The sequence below is a fragment of the Hemitrygon akajei genome, chromosome 10, assembly GCF_048418815.1.
Source record: "Hemitrygon akajei chromosome 10, sHemAka1.3, whole genome shotgun sequence".
Classification (NCBI taxonomy): Eukaryota; Metazoa; Chordata; class Chondrichthyes; order Myliobatiformes; family Dasyatidae; genus Hemitrygon; species Hemitrygon akajei.
Window position 1 is genome coordinate 130,708,290 of NC_133133.1, and position 22,604 is coordinate 130,730,893.

At 44.2% G+C, this 22,604-nt stretch overlaps 1 protein-coding gene across 1 annotated transcript in view; it reads left to right on the top strand.

The window, feature by feature from the left end:
• The window catches only part of LOC140734025 (retinal homeobox protein Rx1-like), a 51,912-nt gene that overhangs the window by 22,296 nt on the left and 7,012 nt on the right, over positions 1-22,604 (top strand). Inside the window, exons 3-4 of the mRNA XM_073057605.1 lie at positions 4,151-4,302; positions 12,681-12,797. Coding sequence (XP_072913706.1) covers positions 4,151-4,302; positions 12,681-12,797 — 269 coding nt within the window. The remainder of the gene's footprint in view (positions 1-4,150; positions 4,303-12,680; positions 12,798-22,604) is intronic.

The following is a 22,604-nucleotide window of genomic DNA, read 5'->3' on the forward strand; positions in this document are numbered from 1 at the left end:
TCTCAGTTTTTGAACTTGTGTTGTGTTCCTCCTTGCTGGACTCAGTGTGGTACCTGCAGTGAATCTTGGCTTATATCAGATTCCTGGTGTCATTCCTTATCTCTGTTACAATCTCCCATACCAATGGATACAATATCTCTGTATGCCTGCAATAGTTATGCTCACAATGCCTGTGAGATGGATCCCCTGTCAAGAATAGGTGTTATGTTGGTCGGTATTGACTTTGCCGGTGTTGATGGCCACGACTGCAAGAGGGAGCAGTGCCCTGACCTAGTGAGCATCAAAGTTGTAGTACTTGCTTCATCTTTCACTTCATGGGCAGCACAGTAGCATATTGATCAGCACCATGCTTTACAGCACCAGCTACAAGATCAGGGTTCAGTCCCCGTCACTGTCTGTAAGGAGTTTATACATTCTCCCTGTGACCACCAAGCTTTCCTCTGGCTGCTGCAGTTTCCTCCCAAATTCCAGAGATGTACGGTTAGGGTTACTAGTTTGTGGGCATGCTATGTCGGTGCTGGACGTGGGACGACACTTACAGGTTGCCCCCAGCACACTCCTCAGTGATTTGTTTTGACACAAACGATGCATTTCACCGTATGTTTTGATGGTTATCTTTAATCTCGTCTGGATTTGAGCATCACCGGGAAAGCCAGCCTTTATCATCAACAATCTTCAACCTCCTCGCTCTCCCGGCTTCCTCCATCTACCACACACACACACATAGTTCCCCACAGGCTTCCCCTCCCCTCCCCTCCCCTATCTGCTTCTGGTTCCATTTGCCATTCACTATTTGCCTAGTAGTTCCAGTTATCACCTCCAGCTTTGTGTTTCTGCTCATCTCCTTCCAGCAGCTATCTCCAACTTTCACCGCTTCCACCTCCCCCTCACCTTGCTCCATCTACCTCGTGTTTATTTTCTCTTTGCCTGTCTCTATTTTTCATGCACTTGCCACACCTCCAAACAGCTCCTTCTCCTGACCTGTGTCTGACACAACCTGTCTGTCATCTTTAACTTCAGATCACCAATCTCCTCAGATCCCTGTCTTACCACTCCCCTCTCCCTTGTAATTCTGGCATCTTCTCTCTCTGTTCTCCACCCTGATGCAGGGTCCCAACCTGAGGTGTTGATGGGGCCAGACAACAGAGTCTGAAGATAGCTTGAAACCTTCATTGAAGTGAGGGCAGTTTCCTTATTTTGGCCTCCTCCGCCACTGGCAATGGGATCCACTAAGGCATGAGTTCCCGACCTGGACAAATACCATTAAGCAGTGTGTCCGTAGACCCCAGGTTGGGAACCCTTGCACTATGGCAGCCCACCAGGTTTAGCTGAATCTTTCTGCCCGTGACTTCAAACAGCCTGGAAGAAGAGGGCAACAGTCTCAAAATCAGAATCAATCCAGATGCATTGACGTATGGCATGAAATTTGTTGACATGTGGCAGCAGTACAGGGCAAAATATTTCTATAAGTTGCAAAAAATAAATAAATAGTGCAGAAGGGGAATAGTGAGGTAGTGTTCATGGACCATTCAGAAATCTGATGATAGAGGGGATGAAGCTATTCCTGAGCGATTGAATGTGGGTCTTGAGGACCCAGTACCTCCTCCCTGATGGTAGTAATGAGAGGAGGGCACTTCTTCATCTCATCTTCCTTTCTTTGTACCATCACATGGGCACATATTGCTGGAATTCCAACCAGGTGGCACCATAGAGAGTCCCTTGGCAGGAGAAACAGCAGCTCCACATCTATGCTGTCATAGCTTGTGATGACCACATCTATCTTTTAGACATTTGTTTCCAGTATGACTTGTTCCTCTGACCTCTGACCACTGCTGAGCTGGGAGTAATGGGTTTACACACATGCTTGGCCCAGCAAGGGTGGTGACATTGCCTCAATGATGGCTTTAGTGAAGATGCTGATATTTGTGCAATATTCATCCCACTTGATATAAACTATCTTCTATAGGCAGCTGTTAGTGGGATCTGCACGATTTCTTACTCCTGCAGGCAATGTTTCAGTTTTATAAAACCCTGAGCAGATCACACTTGGAATATTCTGTTCAGTTCTGGTCACCACATTATAGGAAAGATGTGGAAGCTTTAGAGAGAGTGCAGAGGAGATTTACCAGGAAGCTGCCTCGAATAGAGAGCATGTCTTATGACGATAGATTGAGCGTGTTAGGGCTTTTCTTTTCAGAGTGACGGAGGATGAGAGGTGACTTGATAGAGGTGTAAAAATGATAAAATTAATAGATTGAATGGATAATCAGAGACATTTTTTCCCAGGGAGGAAACAGCTAATATAAAGGAACATAATTTTGAGGTGATTGGAGGAAAGTATGGCGGGGCGGTGGGGGGGGGGGGGGGGGGAATGTCAGAGGTAAGTGTTTTACACCGAGAATGGTAATTGCATAGAACACCCTACCATGGGTGATGGTCCAGGCAGATACATTAGGGACGGTTAAGAATCTCTTAGATAGGCATATTGATGATAGAAAAATGGAGGACTATGTGGGAGGGAAGGGCGAGTAGGTTAAAGGGTCAGCACGACATTATGGGCTGAAGGGCCTGTAGTGTGCTGTAGTGTTCTATGTTCTACATGCTATTAGTAGGTTATGCCAGTTTTGCGTCCACACCCGAGAGTGAGGTGACAAGTGCGTGCAGATTTGGGATGTTGGTGTCACGCCACGGTCAGTACAAGCATGCCAGAGCGGCTTTACAAAGGAAACACTTAGGCGCAGGGTCCGGGACTGAACCTTACAGACAATGTCAAGATGATCAGCTGGTAACTCCATCATGAGTCTCGCAAGCTGAAGGCCAGCGTGCGGGGATCAATAAATGTCACCCTTACCCACTCCACTCAGAAAGAATAATATAAAAATCCTCAGCGCAGTTTTTCGTTGTAAAGTGGAGAGGCTGTAGCTCTGAGCTCTAATCTGTTTCAGGATAATCGCAGTACAGTTGCTGCATAGGGCACAAACTGCTGTCCTTGCGATAAATCCCCTGAAATAATGGCTCCCCTTGCAGTGCGGAGGTGGTTAGTTTCATACAGTCAGAGAGCTATACCACAAGGAAATGGGCCTTTGGACCAACTATGTTCATGCTGACCAAATTGGCCACCCAAGCTACACCCATTTCCCTTCCATCTTTCTTGATCATTCCAATCCATGTATCTTCCAAATGTTTTTTTAAACTTCATCATTGTACCACCCTTTCTCTCTTCCTCTGGCAGCTCATTCCACATCCCACCAACCTTTATGTGAAAGACTTGCTCCTCAGATCCTCTTTAAATCATTCCCCTCACTTCAAACCTGCTCTAAGTCCTTTACTTTTAGATTCCCCTACCCTGAGGAAAAAGACCGACCACTCACCTTATCTATGGCCCTCTTGATTTTATACACTGCTATAATGTCACCCCTCAGCCTCTTATCCCCAGGGAAATCAGCCCCAACCTATCTAAAGATAGAAGATTAGCTTTAATTGTCACATTGAAACATTGAAAAATACAGTACAGTCAATGACCAATACAGTCCAGAGATGTGCTGGAGGCAGCCTACAAGTCTCACCATTCTTCTGGTGGCAATATTCTCATAAATTACTAACCTGTAATGTAGGAGGAAACTGGACCACGATGTCACAGGGAAAATATACAAATTCCCTAGACAGTGGTGGGAATAGAACCCCAATCACAGGCACTGTAAAGCATTACACCAACCGTGCCATCCGTTCTTATAACTCAAACCTTCCAGCCCTGGTGGCATCCTAATGAACCTTTGTGTGCCCTTTCCAGCTTAATAGCATTCTGCCTATAGTTGGGCAACCAGATCTATGCACAATACTTGGAGTGTGGCCTCTCCAACATCTTGCACAGCTGTAACTTGATGTCCCAACTCCTCTGCTCAAAGCCATGACTGATGAAGGTGAATATACCAAACACCTTCCTCACCATCCTGTCTACCTGTGTCACCACTTTCAGGTTGCCCCTGTTGTTTAAGCTGTGGAGAAGTTAGCCAAACATAGCATAGCAGCTATAACAGCTTTTGGATGATGTGAAATGGTCTGGAACATTCACAGACGCCGGATGACAAAGGGGTGTTCATTCTGGATGGGCCAGGCCTCAATTCAGTTTATTTGTCTGTTTTGCCTCCAGACATGAGAAAATCAAAGCGAAGAATGCGGACGACATTCACTGCAGAGCAGCTTCATGAATTGGAGAAGATCTTTCAGATCACCCACTATCCAGATGTTTACACCAGGGATCAACTGGCCGTGAAGATTAACCTACCTGAAGCCAGGGTACAGGTGAATAATGTTGCTCCCTCTCACTACCGGGCTGAAGAGTACCATGGGCACTGCCTTGCTGACACATCCATCGATTTGTAACCCAAATGTGATAGAACTACTTCCTCTCAAGATGGAGATCTTTGATATAAGGTCATTGATACAGAGTTATGGAGTAATTCAGCAAGGAAACAGGCCCTTAGGTCCAACTCAGCTAAGCTCACTGTTTCCCAGCAAGCTAGTCCCATCTGCCCACGTTTGGCTCATAGCCCTCTAAACCTCTCCCCTACCTGTACCCGTTTAGATGACTTTAAATGTTGATAATATGCCCCCCTCAAATGCTTTTTCTGGCAGCTCATTCCAAATATGCACAACCCTTTGTGTGATGACGTTTGCCGCTGATGTCCCATTTTAAATCTGACCTCTAATTTTCAGTATACCAACCTCAGGAAAAAAGATTTTGTGCTTCCACTCTGTCTAATGATCTTATATATTTATATCAGGTCACCCCTTAATATCTTATCCCCCAGAGAATAAAGTCTCTCCTTGTAAGTCAGCCTCCAAAAGTTTAGGCAACATTGAGATAATTTCTTTTCTGCACTCTTTCTAGTTTAATAAAATCTTTCCTATAACAGGGTGTCCTAAAATGTACACAATACTCCAAGTGCAGCCTCAGCAACTGGAAACTCTTCCCCCACCCTTGGGGAAGAGAAATACAGGTGGAAAGAATTCAGGGAGTTCAGCTATGAATGGAAAATAGGTTTGAATTGTCTTCTCATTCCATTTGGTGAAGGATGACAGGCGACTGAAATGTACAACATTCTAACAAAGCTTGTAGACATGATGTTTCCACTTCCTGGGTTGCCTACTCCCAGTAATCATAATCTCAAAATAAGAGATTATTCAGGAAAGATAACAGAAATACCACTCAGAGGGTGGTAACTCTCCACCCAAAAGAGATGTAGTGACTCAACGGCTGAATAAAATACATAAGAATATAGAAAACAGGAAGCTGAGTAGGTGTTCGAGCCTCCCTGCCATTCAGTGTGAACAAGACTGTTCTGCTTCATCTTCTACTCGTGTCAATTCTCTGTATTCATGCTCTCTCAAAAATATATCTACTTTCTCTTTACATACCCACAATGATCCAACCTCTACAGCCCCCTGGTTAGAGAATTCAGAGATTCACCACCTCTGTGAGAAGCTTCCCACACACTTCGGTTTTAACTGACTGCTCCAGAATCCTCTATGTCACCTTGTTTGAGATTCTCCCACTAATGGTAACATCTTGACACCTGCCCTGTTCACATCCTCTGCAGATCCAATATATCCCAATAAGATCACCCCCTAATTTCCCAAGGCAGAGATCAAATGATGTTTAGATACGACGGGAATCCTGGAATAGGAAAAGAGTGAAAGTCAGTGGACTAAGATCAGCCATGTTCTTATCAAATGGCAGAGCAGGCACGAGGAGCAAGTGGCCCGATATCCTCTATTTCTGTGTGTGTGTGTGTGTGTGTGTGTGTGTGTGTGTGTGTGTGTGTGTGTGTGTGTGTGTGTGTGTGTGTGTGTGTGTGTGTGTGTGTGTGTGTGTGTGTGTGTGTGTGTGTGCATATATGTCTACAGTATAAGAACGTAAGAAATTGAGAACTGTTAGCAATGGCTAATACCACTCATCCTTTAAGATGAGTGGAGGAAAGTTTAAGGAAAATGTTTGAGGTAGTTTTATTTACACAGAGAGTGGCAATTGCCAAGGTTGGTTGTTGAGGCTGACAGAATCAGGACTTTGGAGACACTCTTAAATAGGCACACGGATGAAAGAGAAAAATGGAAGATTCAAGATCAAGATCAAATGCATTTATTGTCATCTGACTGTGCCTATATAGAGGTATAAATAAATGAAATAATGTTCTGCTGGATCCCAGTGCTTCCACAATACATATATCACACACACAGCACCTAAGACAAAATATCACCACAAATAAGTTAATGAACAGTTTGCTGTCCTAGTGACGAGACGTTAGTGATACCAGGGTATTCGTTAGCCTCACAGCCTTGGGGAAGAGCCTGTGACCCAGTCTGCTAGTCCTAGTCCTATATAGGATTATAGGCTACATAGGAGCAAAGGTTAGATTGATCGTGGTGTGGGTTTATGTGAGTTGGCATCAGATTTCTGAATGAACCATATACACTACCTTACTTCACTACTTACTCATTTTTATATACATTTCTTATTGTAACGTAGTCTTTTTATGCTTTGCACTGTACGGCTGCCACAAAAGAAAATATTTCATAGGATACTGTATATGAGTGATAATAAACCTGATTCTGATTTTGATTCCATTCTATGTTCTATATATGGCTCCTTCTATTTCTGTTTCTAATGTCTCAGTACATAGCAACATAATATTGATAACACATTCTTACTTTGAAAGATGAGCATTAGGGCAACAGCTGGATGCCTCCTGCCCTTTATCCAAGTGGGGTGGGGGGTGGGCGGGGGTTAAAGAATCTCTTCCAGGCAAACTTGAGGATAGATGGGATTTCACTGTGTTGGAAAGAAGTGGTTGGTGGAAAGCTGCATCTAGGAAAGTAGGGCCTTTCCTCTCTGCATCTTGTGAAAATTGATCAGTCAGTATTCATAACAACAAGAGGTTCTGCGGATGCTGGAAACCCAGAGTAACACACACAAAAAGCTGGAGGAACTCAGCAGGCCAGGCAGCATCTATTGAGAAAAATAAAACATAGGCGTTTCGGGTCGAGACCCTTCACCAGCACTTCAGGGTCTCGGCCTGAACCATTGGCTGTTAATTTCCATCCACAGATGCTGCCTGACCTGCTGAATTCCTCCAGCATTTGTGTGCGTTAGTATTCATGCTCTTGTGCAGACAACAGGATGATGAGAACATTGAGTTAAATAGTCACTTAACTTCCTACCTTGGCTCAGTAAAACTGCTAAGAGTCAAAGGCAACCATTTGCATTTATATTCAACTTCAGGTAATAAAATATCTCAAAGTGCTTCATCAAAACAATATCAACTGGAATTTCAGGAGGTAGCAAGTTGCCAAGAGCTAACTGCAAGCTGCGTACAGTGAGAGACACTTGAGGTGAAATTCCAGAGCTTAGACCCAACTACTCAGCTAAGGTGATCATGCATCAGTGATCAGTCGTTCGAGATGTGCAGGGGATCAGCTCTCAGAGAACAGTTCCGGGAGAGCATCAGTCGATATGGAAAAGGTCTTAGGATTTCAACCCGGGAATGTGAATTTTAAATGTCAAATCAGGAGTCAGTGTACATTAGCAAGGACAGGAGTGATGGGAGGTTAGGACTTGATGTACTGATAGAGTCAACTGAAAATGGAAATCAGCAATTCTTCAATTCTTTTAAAAAAATATATTTATTTCTCTAATCAAACTTGAATTAAATAAAACATCAGCGTCTCTAATCTATGTCACTGCATCTTGACTGACCTAGTTATCACATCCTTTAAAACAACAGTTTGGAAATCTGATCCTTAGAAACTTAGATCAGTGAATTGTTCCTGCCTCAGATTACTTCACCATCCTGCCCGAACCCTACCAGCTATAAATCTCCGATTATGCACGAAGTGGCACCCATTGGGTAATGGGTCAATAAGTCTTCCACAGCATCTATTTTTGGCCAGTTGTTAGAAGATTAAGGGAGCTTCTAACAAATTAATAATGCACCTGAATAGAGATTTTATCCCAATAAAGAATTTGCAATTTAGACATCCTGAGTTTTCATCCTACCGATGAAACCTATTAGTCTGCAACGCAAACCACACTCGATATGGACTCAGCTGAAATAATGCAGGAAAGGAATTTTTCCGTCCCATCCAAAATTTCATAACATTGGATTTAATCTTATGGATGGAAACATTTTTTTTTCACAACAGGCAGTTATTCATTTGACAGACAATGTTGTTCCACACAACATTATCCACACAGTTCATTTATAAATCTGCAGAAGGGTGAATCTCAGTTGAACACAAACGTGTATATTGCATTCTCCAGAGTTTAGGAGAATGAGAGGAGATCTCATCAAAAGTCACAAAATTCAGAAAGGACTTGGCAGGCTGAATACAGAGATGTTTCCCCTGGCTAGGACCAAGGGCACAGTTGCTGAATAAAGATACTAAGAAGAGGGGAAAGTTTGGTGAGGAGAGAGTGGTGAATCTTTGGAATCCTTTATCCAGCTATGGGGACAGCACTGGAAAATGACTTTGAGAGAGAATACCTGTCATGGTCTCGATGACTGGTAAAGCAGGCTCTGGGCTTCTCCCTACTCCAGATTCTTGTTCTGGTTACGACCATATCCTTCCCCCTGGGATCCTGCTGCAATCTATTATAATACATTGAAAGACAAGGTTCTGAGGCTCCTGATGAAGAGAGTGTGTGCAGGAATTTAATGTTTATCTTTCTATAAAATGTAAAGCAAGCACACGTTGACATACACATACACACACACACACACACACACACACACACACACACACACACACACACACACACACACACACACACACACACACACACACACACACACACACACACACACACACACACACACACACACACACACCACCCATAGGCAGACACATTCGTGTACCTCAGTGAATTTTCTGAAAGGATGTGCTCTCTGCCAGGGGTACAGAGCGAATGTTTCACTCCTCAGGAGCTGGTCCTGTTCAGACTCTCTGAGCATGAGTAACAGAGAGCTTCTTAGGTGATTCCTGCAGTCCTTGGACTGTGACAACAGATGTCACGCATTGCTCAATGACTAACATTCCGCGATCCCGTGTTGAGGTGTCAGACAAAATCAAATGCAGTGGGGGGACCTTCCTGAAGCAGGAATCTCTGGCGTGAAGAGGAGCAGGGTGATGCTACCCATGGGACAAAATAACTCCTTTATCTTCAAGCAAGGTCTTGAGACATAATAAACATAACCAGGCCTGTTGGAAGGAGCTGATCAACTGAAAATTAGAAGCTGGTTTATTATCTCTGACACATGCCAGGAATTGTTTTTCGTTTTGTGGCAGTAGTACAGTGCAATAAGTTACAATAAGAAAGATATAGTGTAAAAAGAGAGGAAAAAGGTGGCCTTCATGGGTTCATAGACCATTCAGAAATCTGATGGTGGAGGGGAAGAAGCTGTTCCTAAAAGTTGGAAGGTGAATTGCTTGTTCTAAGTTACTGCTTAATGTAAGGTGGCTGGCAGAAGGTTCAAAGGAAAACTGATGGGCACGTGAGGGAGAAAAGATTAATGGGAAATAAGTAGGGGAATGGGATTGATGAGGATGCTCTGAGGGCTGAATGCATATATGAAAAAATATGAGCAGGAGTAGGCCTCTTAGCCTCACTCTCATGGTGAATTTATGCTGATCTCAAGTCCTCTTCTGTGCCAGTTGCCAGAAAACCTCTATTCTTTGTTCTTTCAAATACTGATCTATCTTCCACCTTAAATGTATCTAATGATCTGGTTATATTTGCCACCAGGGGCTCCGGAATTCTAGTGTTACGAACCCCGTAACTGGGTCACTTACCAGCAAAGATAGAGAGGTCCGTTGAAGTCTGATGGTACTATTTTTAACAGTATTTATTAGTAAAAATACACAAAAATAATATCAATGCAACCATACAGATAGTATACATCGTCAATACTAAATCTAAAAGTGCAGGTATAATAATAATCAATAAGAAATAAGCTCTATCGTTGTCTAGGGGATAATGTATTGTCCGATGGAAATATAAAAGTCACTCAGTTCATGCAGGCTGCAGCCTTTTGTTGGAGAGAGAGAGGTTTTTAGAAACTTGCCAATTCCTTTTATGATTTCGATCCGTCAGAGTCTCGTTGTCGTGGCCGTTCACTTGTGGCCTCTCCTTTAGCTAAGCCATTCTTCCGTGGTAAGGCCCCAATCCCAGGCAAGGGAAGGGCACACACGAGCCCCCCACCGGCTGTCGCTATTAAACGCTGTCACGGGATTTCTAGTGTTTCTCCTGGTGCGTCTAAAGGGGTTGTTCCCCAGACCCTCTTTTATCCTTACTCATGGGGTCTCAGATGTCAATCAGGTTGGGATGATGCAATCCCTCAACCAGCCCACTCTGGTCATCCCGAGGGCTTCAATGATTAGTACAGTACTCAATACACAATTCCATCTCCAAGAGACAATAGCTGTTATCCGTGGCTTTGTCTTGCTGAGGCCAGGACACATTCCAAAACCTTAAGGATTCTCTCTCATTTCCTGGGTCCCAGACCCGAATTAATAGCGATCTTGTGATTCTCAAGAAGGAGGGGGCTACTTTGTACCCTTCGGCCCCTCAGAGTGGTGGCACATTCGTAACACTAGAGATTCACTACCCTCTAGAGTGAAAGAAGTCTTGGGCACCTGAGTTTTAAATGACCATCTCTTTATCTGGTAACTACAGTGTTGGCTCCTTGCTCATGACTCTCCCACTAGTGGAAACATCAAGCCCTTTTAGGATCTTACATGTTTGAATAATGTCACCCTTCACTCTTTGAATCGAAGGATACAAACCCAAATTGTCCAGTCTCTCTTACCCCATCCTCCCGCCACTCTTCTAGGGACAGGGTTCCTCTTGTACTCACCTACCACCCACCAGCCTCCACACATCTCCCCCACCCCACCCTCACTTTCTGCTTTCCACTGGGATGGCTCCCTACGTGACTCCCTTGTCCATTTGACCCTCCCCACTGATCTTCCCCCGGCACGTCCTTGCAAGCAGAACCAGTGCTACACCTGTCCCTACACCTCCTCCCTCACTACCATTCAGGGCCCCAAACAGTCCTTCCAGGTGAGCTGACATTTCACCTGTGAGTCTGTTGGGGTCATCTACTGTGTTCAGTGCTCTTGCCGTTGCCTCCTGTATATCAGTGAGACCTGACGCAGATTGGAAGACCCCTTCGCCAAGCACCTAAAGCGAGATCTCCTAGTGGCCACCCATTTTAAATCCACTTCCCAGTCCCATTCTGATATGTCTATCCATGGCCTCCTTCACTGTTGTGATAAGGCCACACTTAGGTTGGAGGAACAACACCTTTTATTCCGTTTGGGTAGCCTCCAACTTGATGGCATGAACATTGATTTCTCGAAACTTCCATTAATGCCCCTACACACCCTCTCCTTCACTATTTCCCATCTTCTTCTCCTTCTCTCACCTTGCCCACCCATTGCCTCCTTCTGGTGCTCCTCCCCCTTTTCTTTCTTCCAGGGCCTTCTGTCTTTTTCACCAATCAATTTCCCAGCACTTTACTTCATCCCAACCCCTTCAGGTTTCACCTATCACCTTGTGTTTCTCTCTCCCCTCCCCCACCTTTTGAATCTACTCCTCAGCTTTTTATCTTCAGTTCTGCCAAGGGTTTCGGCCTGTAACATCGACTGTACTCTTGTCCCAGATGCTGCCTGGCCTGCTGAGTTCCTCCAGCATTTTGTGTGCGTTGTTAACCTGGTGAATCTCTTTTAGACTTCTTTGGGTAAGGGGAGCAAAACTGTGCAAAGTAAACTCAGCCAGCTCCATCATGGGCACTCTCCCCCTCACTATCAAGGATGTCTTCAAAATGTCATGCCTCAAAATGGCGACATCCATCATTACGGACCCCACTACCCAGGACATGCCCTCTTCTTATTACCACCATCAGACAGGAGGTACAGGAGCCTGAAGACACACACTCAACATTTCAGGAACAGCTTCTTCCCCTCTGCCATCTGGTTTCTGAACGGACAATGAATCCATGAAAACTACGTCACTGTTGTTTTATCTCTCTTTTTGCATGACTTATTAAAACTTCTATATATTCCTCATGATAATTTATTGTTTATTTTATGTACTGTACTGTTGCCATAAAACAGCAAATTTTATGACACATTTCACTGATAGAAAACTGATTCTAATTCTAAAATTCCAGGTAGATATGTTAGATATGGCCCTTGTGGCTAAAGGGATCAGGGGGTATGGAGAGAAAGCAGGTACAGGGTTCTGAGTTGGATGATCAGCCATGATCATACTGAATGGTGGTGCAGGCTCGAAGGGCCGAAAGGCCTACTCCTGCAACTATTTTCTATGTTTCTATGTACGCCCTCACCGACACTCTGAAGTAATGTAATAAGACTGCCCTATCCTTAAACTTCAACCTCTTTGCAATAAAGGAATAAAGGTTAATATTCTGCTTTTCCTCTTGTTGGATCTGCCAACTGATCTTTTGCAATTCATACATCAGACACTGAGTTTCCTCTGAATTTCACTCATTTTGTAGTCTCTGTCCATTTCAATAACTCTTTGATTCCTCTTGAAGGCTTCCTTCTCTGTCATTAGGAAAATATGAAGACATTTCTCAGTTCTGTCCATTATTGTCAATCAGATTTGGTTCCAAAACCGGCGAGCAAAATGGAGGAAGTATGAGAAACTGGGGAACTTTGGCGGATTGCAACACGTCACTGATATTGATCTGGTTCCTGCTCCCAAGTCCCAGCCTATGGTGAGTACGTTGTCTGCTAGGGAATGCTAGAGGGAACTGGGGGACTCTGGTCTATTTGGTTTTCCTTCTTCCATCTGTGTACTTAGAATGATATGATTAGCTTTAATTTGTCACACCAGCACCAGGGACAGCACGATGGCATGGCAATTTTTTTTTCCCTATTAAGTGCAATCGTGAACAATAGCCAGATCAGAAATGCTGATCAAGTCAACTAGTTCCCAAAGAGAACTCTGATAGGCCAATCAGATGGTTCACTGCTGCTCAGCGATAGAACATTAAAAAAATCATATGTACAATTAAGAAACATTAAAAAATAGTAGAAATACTGGAGTCATGATGATTATGATGAAGTCTGCTGGAGAGAGACATTTGTACACTAGCTGTCCTCCATAATTCAGAGATTGAAGGATAAGGTTACAGGGTGACAAAATGTGAAAGGAGCACTTGGAACTAAAAACTAATCCCTCCCAGTAGAAAACAGCACCTGATCTTTCCACACTGTTCTCCAGCAGTTTAAAGACCAAGTCCAGCCGGAACATAACTCACAAGTGCTCTTGAAAGTCAGGTATTAACCCTACCTGCCAACAACCAAGCATTGCCATCCTAGTCCCCTTCATGATAGCTTATGAAGAAGCACGTGACTTCCCTCCCAGAGATGATCGGTGTTTGTGCACTCGACTCCTGAAGGCTTGGACCCCATCGTTGCAGATGTTTCCAACCACAGCATCTGGAAGGCTGTTCCAAATTCTGATAGCACAGCGAAGGAAGCTTCTATCCAGTGTGTAGGTTCTCGCATCAGGCATAGAAACATCATGAGAAACTAAGTGTTAGTGTAACACTTTACAGTGTCAGCGGTAAGGTTGGAGTTAAATTCCCGCTGCTGTCTGTAAGGAGTTTGTATGTTCTCCCCATGACCGTGTGAGCTTCCTTCAGGTGCTCCAGTTTCCTCCCACATTCCAAAGGCATACTGTTTAGGGTTAATATGTTGTGGGCACGCTATATTGGCACCAGAAGCATAGCGACACTTGCAGGCTGTCCCAACACATCGCAGAATATTGATGCAAAAGACATATTTTACCATATGTTCTGATGTTTCAATACATATGTAACAAATAAAGTTAGTCTTTATTTTATCTTTACATGTACATTGAAATATTGAAATATAGTGAAATGCATCATTTACATCAATCACCTCGACGATGTGCCTGGCAGATCCTTGAACTGAGAAATGCTGCCCAGGCTATGTGGGAGGCCTGGCCACCTTCAAAGGCAGCTATTGACCTTTCTTTCAAAAGCCTCAACTGCTGGCATGGAAACCGCATGTACCAGCATGGGCCAGAGGATTTGGAGGAGGATGCCATGCTGCTAGATCCAGGCCTGGCTGGAACTTGCCAGCTGGGCCTGACTTGTCCATACCAGTGAGCCAGACTCCTATAACTCCCTGGTGGTCTCCTGGGTGGCAGCCACATCTCTTTGAGGAGAAACCCAGTCTGCTGACAGGAAACGATACTGAAAAATATCTTGGCTGAGAAAGGGGCAGGAATGGTGATTAACGTGCCAGGTTTTGGAAGTTTTAGCAAAGATAGGGAGGGAGGGAAACTGCTCAATGTCATTGGAGTTCTCCTCTTTGGGGATCCATACTCCCTCTGCACACTTCCATTGGCCTGTGACTTTTCCCCTACACCAGATCATTCTAAGGAACTTCCAAAGCAGCTGAAGGAGCTTAGGGTGCACTTGTACACCTTGTAAGGTACTCTGCTGGGACCAGGGTCAGAGCTAGCTCCGACTGCTTCCTGGATCTCCTCCCAGCTGGGATCCTTGCCATTGAACTCAACTGCAGGAGGAGTAGGATGTACTAGGGTGCTATGGTGTCCTAGCTCCCACTCCCACTGAGTGGCTGAGAGAGTTCTGAAGGTATAGATCCATCTCTTGTTTGGAGCATGCGAGGTGCCTGAATAAGCTTCTGTCCTAGCAGCTGCTTGGTGAATCAATAGGGGTTTGCAATTTCCCACCTCGCTCTCTCTTCACAGTGACATCAGCGCCGGACTCCGGAACGGAGGTTCCGGGTTCAAATCCACTCGGCCGTTCCCGAGTATGCTTTCCATCTGTGCCGGGTTGAATGTTGAGTTTGCAACTTGACCTCGTAAGATCAAGAAAAATGCTGAGAAATGTCTGTGTGAGGAGTGGCGCACCACACAGTCTTCCGTTCCACGCCTTGTAAGGCATGAAAATGCCCGACGCTGGCTTCTCAGGCCTGAGTCGATGTCATCATCATCATCTCTCTCTCTTCCCCATCTTCTAAGCCATGTGCAGTGTCACAAGCTTACTTTTGAGGATGTTATGGAGCTTTATCAGTGGTGATGTCTCTTCTGCACTCACCAGCTGTACTGTTTAGTTAGGGATCGGAGCAATTGACGCAGCTGGTATATTTGTGGTTGTCCTTCATAGAGGCCTTTGTTGGCTTTCTTCTCCACCAGGCCAGATCTCTCACAAGCAAAGCTGCCAATTGTAGTTAACGTGATCTAGAGTCACCTATTGACATCTCTCTTGGTTATTGCCTCAATGTTAAGGACCATGTCCTGCTGAAACGCAGCTGCTCCCTCTGACGGATTGGAGGAGGCCACTTAACCTCTGCTCCTCTGCCTGGAGTGGGAGGTTCTAAGGACTGTGGGGTGAATCTGAGCCGGGCTCCTTCTGCATCTCAGCAGGAGTGAATCCTGAGCACCGCGTTGCTCCCCGGCTCTAGGCATTTAATGTTGGCCTGATGTGATTACCCAGGGAATTGAAACAACACTGCCAGCCAATGGGGTGAGCATGATGAATGCAGTGTATTTAATATTTCAGTGATATTGTAAATATATTTGAGTAAGCATTCTGTGTTTGCCTACAGAATTCATCACGGGTTATACATGTTAAGTACTATGTGAATGGCCTACAGTACATCGCTATGCCACCACGTCACTAAAGTAAAAAAAACTAAATACATGAGTACCCCAGCCTCCTGTGACTTTTTCCCTGATTACTTTTGGAGATAAAAAACATAAACACTTGCCACAATCCAGGTCTCATCACATATAAAGCACCAGTAGCGTTATAATGTTTACTTTTTAAATTTGTGTCATAAATGCACCTTATTATTTGTTATTTGTGGTAATATTGCCATACGTGTTGTGTGTGAGTTATGTGTACTGTGTTGTGCACCTTGGTTCAGGAGGAATTTTGTTTCATTTGAGGTATACATGTGTACAGCTGATTGACCATAAACTGAATTTGAACACGAACCTGAATTTAAACTTGAACTTCACACCAGTCATTGTTTTAGAACAAGCTGAAACCCAGATATACCTCAGTGCAGGAATTCTGATTTAATAGACTGAAGATTAAGCACACAATGGAAATGTTTTGAGCAAGTATGGCAGCACTTGCTTGGTGCCTCAGCACAATGCTCGGACGGCATTTATCATTGATGCATATAGCACGTTTCACTGAATGTTTCAATGTACATGTGACAAGTAAAGCTAATCTTTAATCTTTGTCTTTATCAATTGTAATTAAAGCTCTGTGAGTTGCTGAGCAACTAAAGGGTACGAACTGTCATGTCCACAGGTTTGATGCTTCTGAGTGCCAAATTGGCTGGAGTACAGTACAAACCGAAAATGCTGGAAACTCTCAGCAGCGCACATACAAAATACTGGAGGAACTCAGCAGTCCCTCCAGCATCATGTGTGTGTTGCTTGGATTTCCAGCATCTGCATAGTTTCTCGTTTGTGACTGGAAACTCTCGGCACATGAGGTCAGAATGCGTCTGTGGGAAGAGCACAGCGAGTGTTTCAGGTCAAAGACGTTTCAGCAGAACTGACAACCGATGTCACCGGACCTGCTGAGTTCTTTGTTTTTACTTCAGGCTTTTCACTCTCTGATGTACAGCTGGCTTCAGAAGCTCCGAGTCAGGGATGGTGATATCATAGTCATAGAGCATAAGAACAGGCCTCTTGGCCCAACTTCCACACTATAGGACTTTATGATAGTGCTGGTTCATGCTGACCTACATTCCCATTTAAGTTAGTCCCTTTTGCCTGTACTTGGTCCATAACGCTCTTAAACTTTCCTCTCCATGTACCTGTCCAGGTGTCTTTTAAATGTTGTTAATGAATCAACCACTTTCTTTGGTAGCTCATTTCATATAGTGCCTATAAAAAGTATTCACCCCCCCCCCCCCCCCAGGAAGTTTTCATGTTTTAAGTGTTTTTTTTCCCACGTTGAATCGCAGTGGATTTAATTTGGCTTTTTTGACTCTGATCAACAGAAAAAACTCTTATGTGTCAAAGTGAAAACAAATTTCTACAAATTGGTCTAACTTTATTGCAATTATTAAACAGAGAATAATGGATTGTATAAGTATTCACCCCCTTCAAGTCAGTATTTGGTAGATGCACCTGTGGTAACAATTACAGCCTTGAGTCTGTGTGGATAGGTCTCTATCAACTTTGCACATCTCGAAACTGCAATTTTTCCCCATTCTTCTTTACCAAACTGCTCAAGCTCTGTCAGGTTGCATGACGATCATGGGTAAACAGCCTGTTGCAAGTCAAGCCACAAATTCTCAATTGGATTGAGGTCTGGGCTCTGACTTGGCCACTCCAGGACATTAATTCTGTTGTTTCTAAGCTATTCCTGTGTAGCTTTGGCTTTATGCTTGGGGCCATCATTTTGCTGGAAAACAAATCTTCTTCCAAGTTGCAGTTCTCTTGCAGACTGCATCAGGTTTTGCTCCAGGATTCCCCTGTATTTTGCTGCATTCATTTTATCCTCTACCTTCACAAGTCTTCCAGGGCCTGCTGCAGTGAAGCGTCCCCACAGCCACCACCATGCTTCATGGTAGGGATGGTGTATTTCTGATTACATGCAGTGTTTAGTCTGATGGCCAAAAAGCTTGATTTTGGTTTCATCAGACTTTTGAACCTCTTTCCAGCTGACTTCAGAATCTCCCACATGCCTTCTGGCAAACACTAGCCAAGATTTCCTGTGAGTTTTTTCCAACAGTGGCTTTCCCATAAAGCTGTGACTGGTGAAGCACCCGGGCAACAGTTGTTGTATGTGCAGCCACCCATCTTGGCCACCGAAACTTGTAACTCCTCCACAGTTGTCATAGGTCTCTTGGTGGCTTCCCTCACTAGTGTCCTTTGTGCACAGTCACTTAGTTTTTGAAGACAGCCTGCTGTAGGCAGATTTACGGCTGTGTAATATTCTTTCCATTTCTTGATGACTGACTTACCTCTACTGTACCCCAAGGGATATTCAGTGGCTTGGAAATTTTCTTGTATCCATCTCCTGACCTGAGCTTTTCAATAACCTTTGTGCAGAGTTGTTTGGAGTGTTCTTTTGTCTCCATGGTGTAGTTTTTGCCAGGATACTGACTCACCAGCAGTTGGACCTTCTTCTTCTTCCTCTTCTTGTGTTGTTTTATGGCGGTTGGCAAACCAGCTTTAAGGTGCATTACCGCCACCTACTAGACTGGAGTGTGGATCGTTTGATAAACAGGAGGAAGGAAAAGAATTGCATTCCCTAAATTCTATATAATAAACCAGAGTCTTTCAGATACTTCATGATATAGGTCTGCATTTCTCTTGAAATCCCACTTAAAATGTCTTCTACACCCACAGCAGTTTTTTGTTTATCTGAAGCGCTCCTATCATCTTCACTCTTTCTCTTTGGTACTTCTTACATTTTATCAATACATGTTCAACTGTTTCTGGTTGATTACAGTATTCACACAACCCAGCTGGATGTTTCCCTATTTTATGTAACGTGTAATTAAGACTTGTGTGACCAATTCTTAAACAACTGATGATCACTTCTATCTTTCTACGTCCACTTGATATTCTTTTGTATCTGACTTGCTTTTGTATTTTGTACAGTTGTCTCCCTGTTTCACTCTCATCCCAGTGTTTCTGCCATGTCTCCTTAATGCGTGTTTTTATAATGCTTTTGACTTCCGCTTTGCTTGGAGAGATCTGGACCTCTATTATAGACGATTTGAGTGATTGTTTAACTATAATGTCCACTTTTTCATTACCCTCCACACCACAATGAGCAGGAACCCAAAGTAAGTTTCCTTCTACTCCATTTTTGATCAGTTTATATAACTTGCACAGAATCTCCAATAAAATATCCTGTCTACTTTCTGATTTTCTTGATTTGATAGAGGTTAATGCAGACAAACTGTCTGAACAGATTACAGACTTCTTGACGTTATTTTCTTCTATCCAAGATAATGCACTCAATATAACCATTAATTCTGTTGTACACATTGATAAATGGTTTGATGTTCTTTTCCTGATACTAGTTTTGCAAAGGGGAATGTAGACTGCAATACCTGTGTGGCCAGAGCTAGGGTCTTTTGATCCATCCGTAAATATTACAAGTTTGTTTCTAAAATGCAGGTCTATATATTCTTGTACTATCAGTTTGATTCCACAGTTAGACTTCTTTTTAAAAAATTATTGCAGGTTTATATCCACTGTATGTATTGTAAAGAGCCATGGAGGAACATCAGATAATGGAACTGTAGGGCTATATTCCAGCTCGTGTAGACCATATTTTTGTGCTACTGCATCCCCGATCCATCCAAAGCTATTATAATTTGAATTATTATGTTCCCAGCAGTCTTTTAATATAGCTTTAGCTGGATGTGAGTAGTTATGCCCCATGATGTTAACCCAGTAATGTAGCATTAGCTTTATTCTTCTAAGTCTTAATGGCATTTCCCCTGTTTTGAATTGAAGGGCTGATACAAGTGATGCACCACTACATATCCTGAGGGCCTGAGCTTGCTCAACATCCAGCATTTTTAAATTACTTTCTGCAGCTGACATGTATGCTACACATCCATAATCCAAGGTAGCCCTCATTAGAGCTTGATAAATACTTAATAGCGACATCCTGCTCGCACCCCAATCCAGCAAGACACCTCAATAAGTTGTTTATTTTTTTTACATTTGTTCTGTAATTTTCTCGATTTGCTTTTTCCATCTAAGTTTCTCATCAAAAAAACAAACCAAGGAACTGATTCCAACCTCACTCCTTCTGAACACTGTGCTCTCTGCTCCCTCCGCACCAATCCCAACCTCACTATAAAACCTGCTGATAAAGGGGGGAGCTGTTGTTGTCTGGCGTACTGACCTCTACCTGGCCGAGGCACAGCGACAACTCTCTGATATCTCCTCTTTACCCCTTGATCATGACCCCACTAAGGAGCACCAGGCCACTGTCTCCTATACCATCACCAACCTTATCAGTGGGGATCTCCCATCCACTGCCACCAACCTCATAGTTCCCACACCCCGCACTTCCCGTTTCTACCTCCTACTCAAGATCCACAAACCTGCCTGTCCAGGTAGACCCATTGTCTCAGCTTGCTCCTGCCCCACTGAACTCATTTCTGCATACGTTGTCACTGTTTTATCCCCCCTTGTTCAATCTCTTCCCACCTATGTTTGTGACACTTCTCACGCTTTGAATTTTTTCAATGATTTTAAGTTCCTTGGCCCCCACCGCCTTATTTTCACCATGGACGTCCAGTCCCTATATACCTCCATCCCCCACCAGGATGGTCTCAAAGCTCTTCACTTCTTTTTGGATTCCAGACCTAACCAATTCCCCTCTACCACCAGTCTCCTCTGTCAAGTGGAATTAGTTCTTACTCTCAATAATTTCTCCTTTGGCTTCTTCCACTTCCTCCAAACCAAAGGTGTAGCCATGGGCATCTGCATGGGTCCCAGTTATGCCTGCCATTTTGTTGGCTTTGTGGAACAGTCCATGTTCCAAGTCTATACGGGTATCCGTCCCCCTCTTTTCCTTCGCTACATCGATGACTGCATTGGTGCTGCCTCCTGCACACATGCTGAGCTTGTTGACTTCATTAACTTTGCCTCAACTTTCACCCTGCCCTCAAATTTACCTGGTCCATTTCCAACACCTCCCTTCCCTTTCTTGATCTTTCTGTCTCTATCTCTGGAGACAGCTTATCTACTGATATCTTCTATAAGCCTACAGACTCTCACAGCTACCTGGACTATTCCTCTTCCCACCCTGTTTCTTGCAAAAATGCCATCCCCTTCTCACAATTCCTCCGTCTCCACTGCATCTGCTCTCAAGATGAGGCTTTTCATTCCAGGACGAAGGAGATGTCTTCCTTTTTTAAAGAAAGGCGTTTCCCTTCTTCCACCATCAACTCTACTCTCAAACGCATCTCTCCCATTTCCTGCACATCTGCCCTCATCCCATCTGCCCGCCACCCCACCTGGGATAGGGTTCCCCTTGTCCTCACCTACCACCCCACCAGCCTCCAGGTCCAACGTATAATTCTCCGTAACTTCCACCACCTCCAACGGGATCCCACGGGATCAACACATCTTTCCCTCCCCCCCTCTTTCTGCTTTCCACAGGGATCGCTCCCTACGCGACTCCATTGTCCATTCGTCCGCCCCATCCCTTCCCACCAATTTCCCTCCTCGCACTTATCCTTGTAAGCTGAACAAGTGCTACACCTGCCCTTACACTTCCTCCCTCACCACCATTCAGGGCCCCAGACAGTCCTTCCAGGTGAGGCAACACTTCACCTGTGAGTCGGCTGGTGTGGTATACTGCGTCTGGTGCTCCCGGTGTGGCCTTTTATATATTGGCGAGACCCGACGCAGACTGGGAGACTGTTTCGCTGAACACCTACACTCTGTCCACCAGAGAAAGCAGGATCTCCCAGTGGCCGCACATTTTAATTCCACGTCCCATTCCCATTCTGATATGTCTATCCATGGCCTCCTCTACTGTCAAGATGAAGCCACACTTAGGTTGGAGGAACAACACCTTATATACCGGCTGGCTAGCCTCCAACCTGATGGCATGAACATTGACTTCTCTAACTTCCGTTAACGCCTCTCCTCCCCTTCTTACCCCATCCCTGAAATATTTAGTTTATTTCCCCCCTCCTCATTTTTCTCTCTCTCTCTGCCCATCACTCTGCTTGTTCTCCATCTCCCTCTGGTGCTCCCCTCCCCCTTTCTTTCTCCCTAGGCCTCCTGTCCCATGATCCTTTCCCTTCTCCAGCTCTGAATCCCTTTTGCCAATCACCTTTCCGGCTCTCAGCTTCACCCCACCCCCTCTGGACTCCTATCATTTCGCATTTCCCCCTCACCCTCCTACTTTCAAATCTCTTACAATCTTTCCTTTCAGTTAGTCCTGACGAAGGGTCTCGGCCCAAAACGTCGACAGTGCTCCTCCATATAGATGCTGCCTGGCCTGCTGTGTTCCACCAATATTTTGTGTGTTTTCCAAGGAACTGAATTACTTTTACCTGGTCTAATTTTTGTTCAAATAATTTCACGGAAACTGGTTTGTGATTTCTTGAAAACATATTACTTGTGACTTGCTTATAAACAATTTGAAACCCCATTCATTTGCCCACTCCCACTCCTCCACCTTATTTATTGCATCTTGCATTTTCCTTTGTATATAAATTAAATTTCTTCCCCTCACCCACAAAGCCCCATCATATACATATAAGGATTTCCCCACACTATGTTCAACTTGCACAAATATGTCATTTATCATTATGGTAAATAGTAATGGACAGCAGACTCTACCTTGTGCGGTTCCGTTTTCAACCGAATATGTCCTGGAATACTCTGCTTCCACCTTGACATGAATTGTTCGACCAAAAAGAAAGTCTAGAACCCAGTTATATAATTGTCCTTCCGCCCCTAATTCTTTCAAATTAATTAACACTCCCTCTTTCCAGAGCATATCATA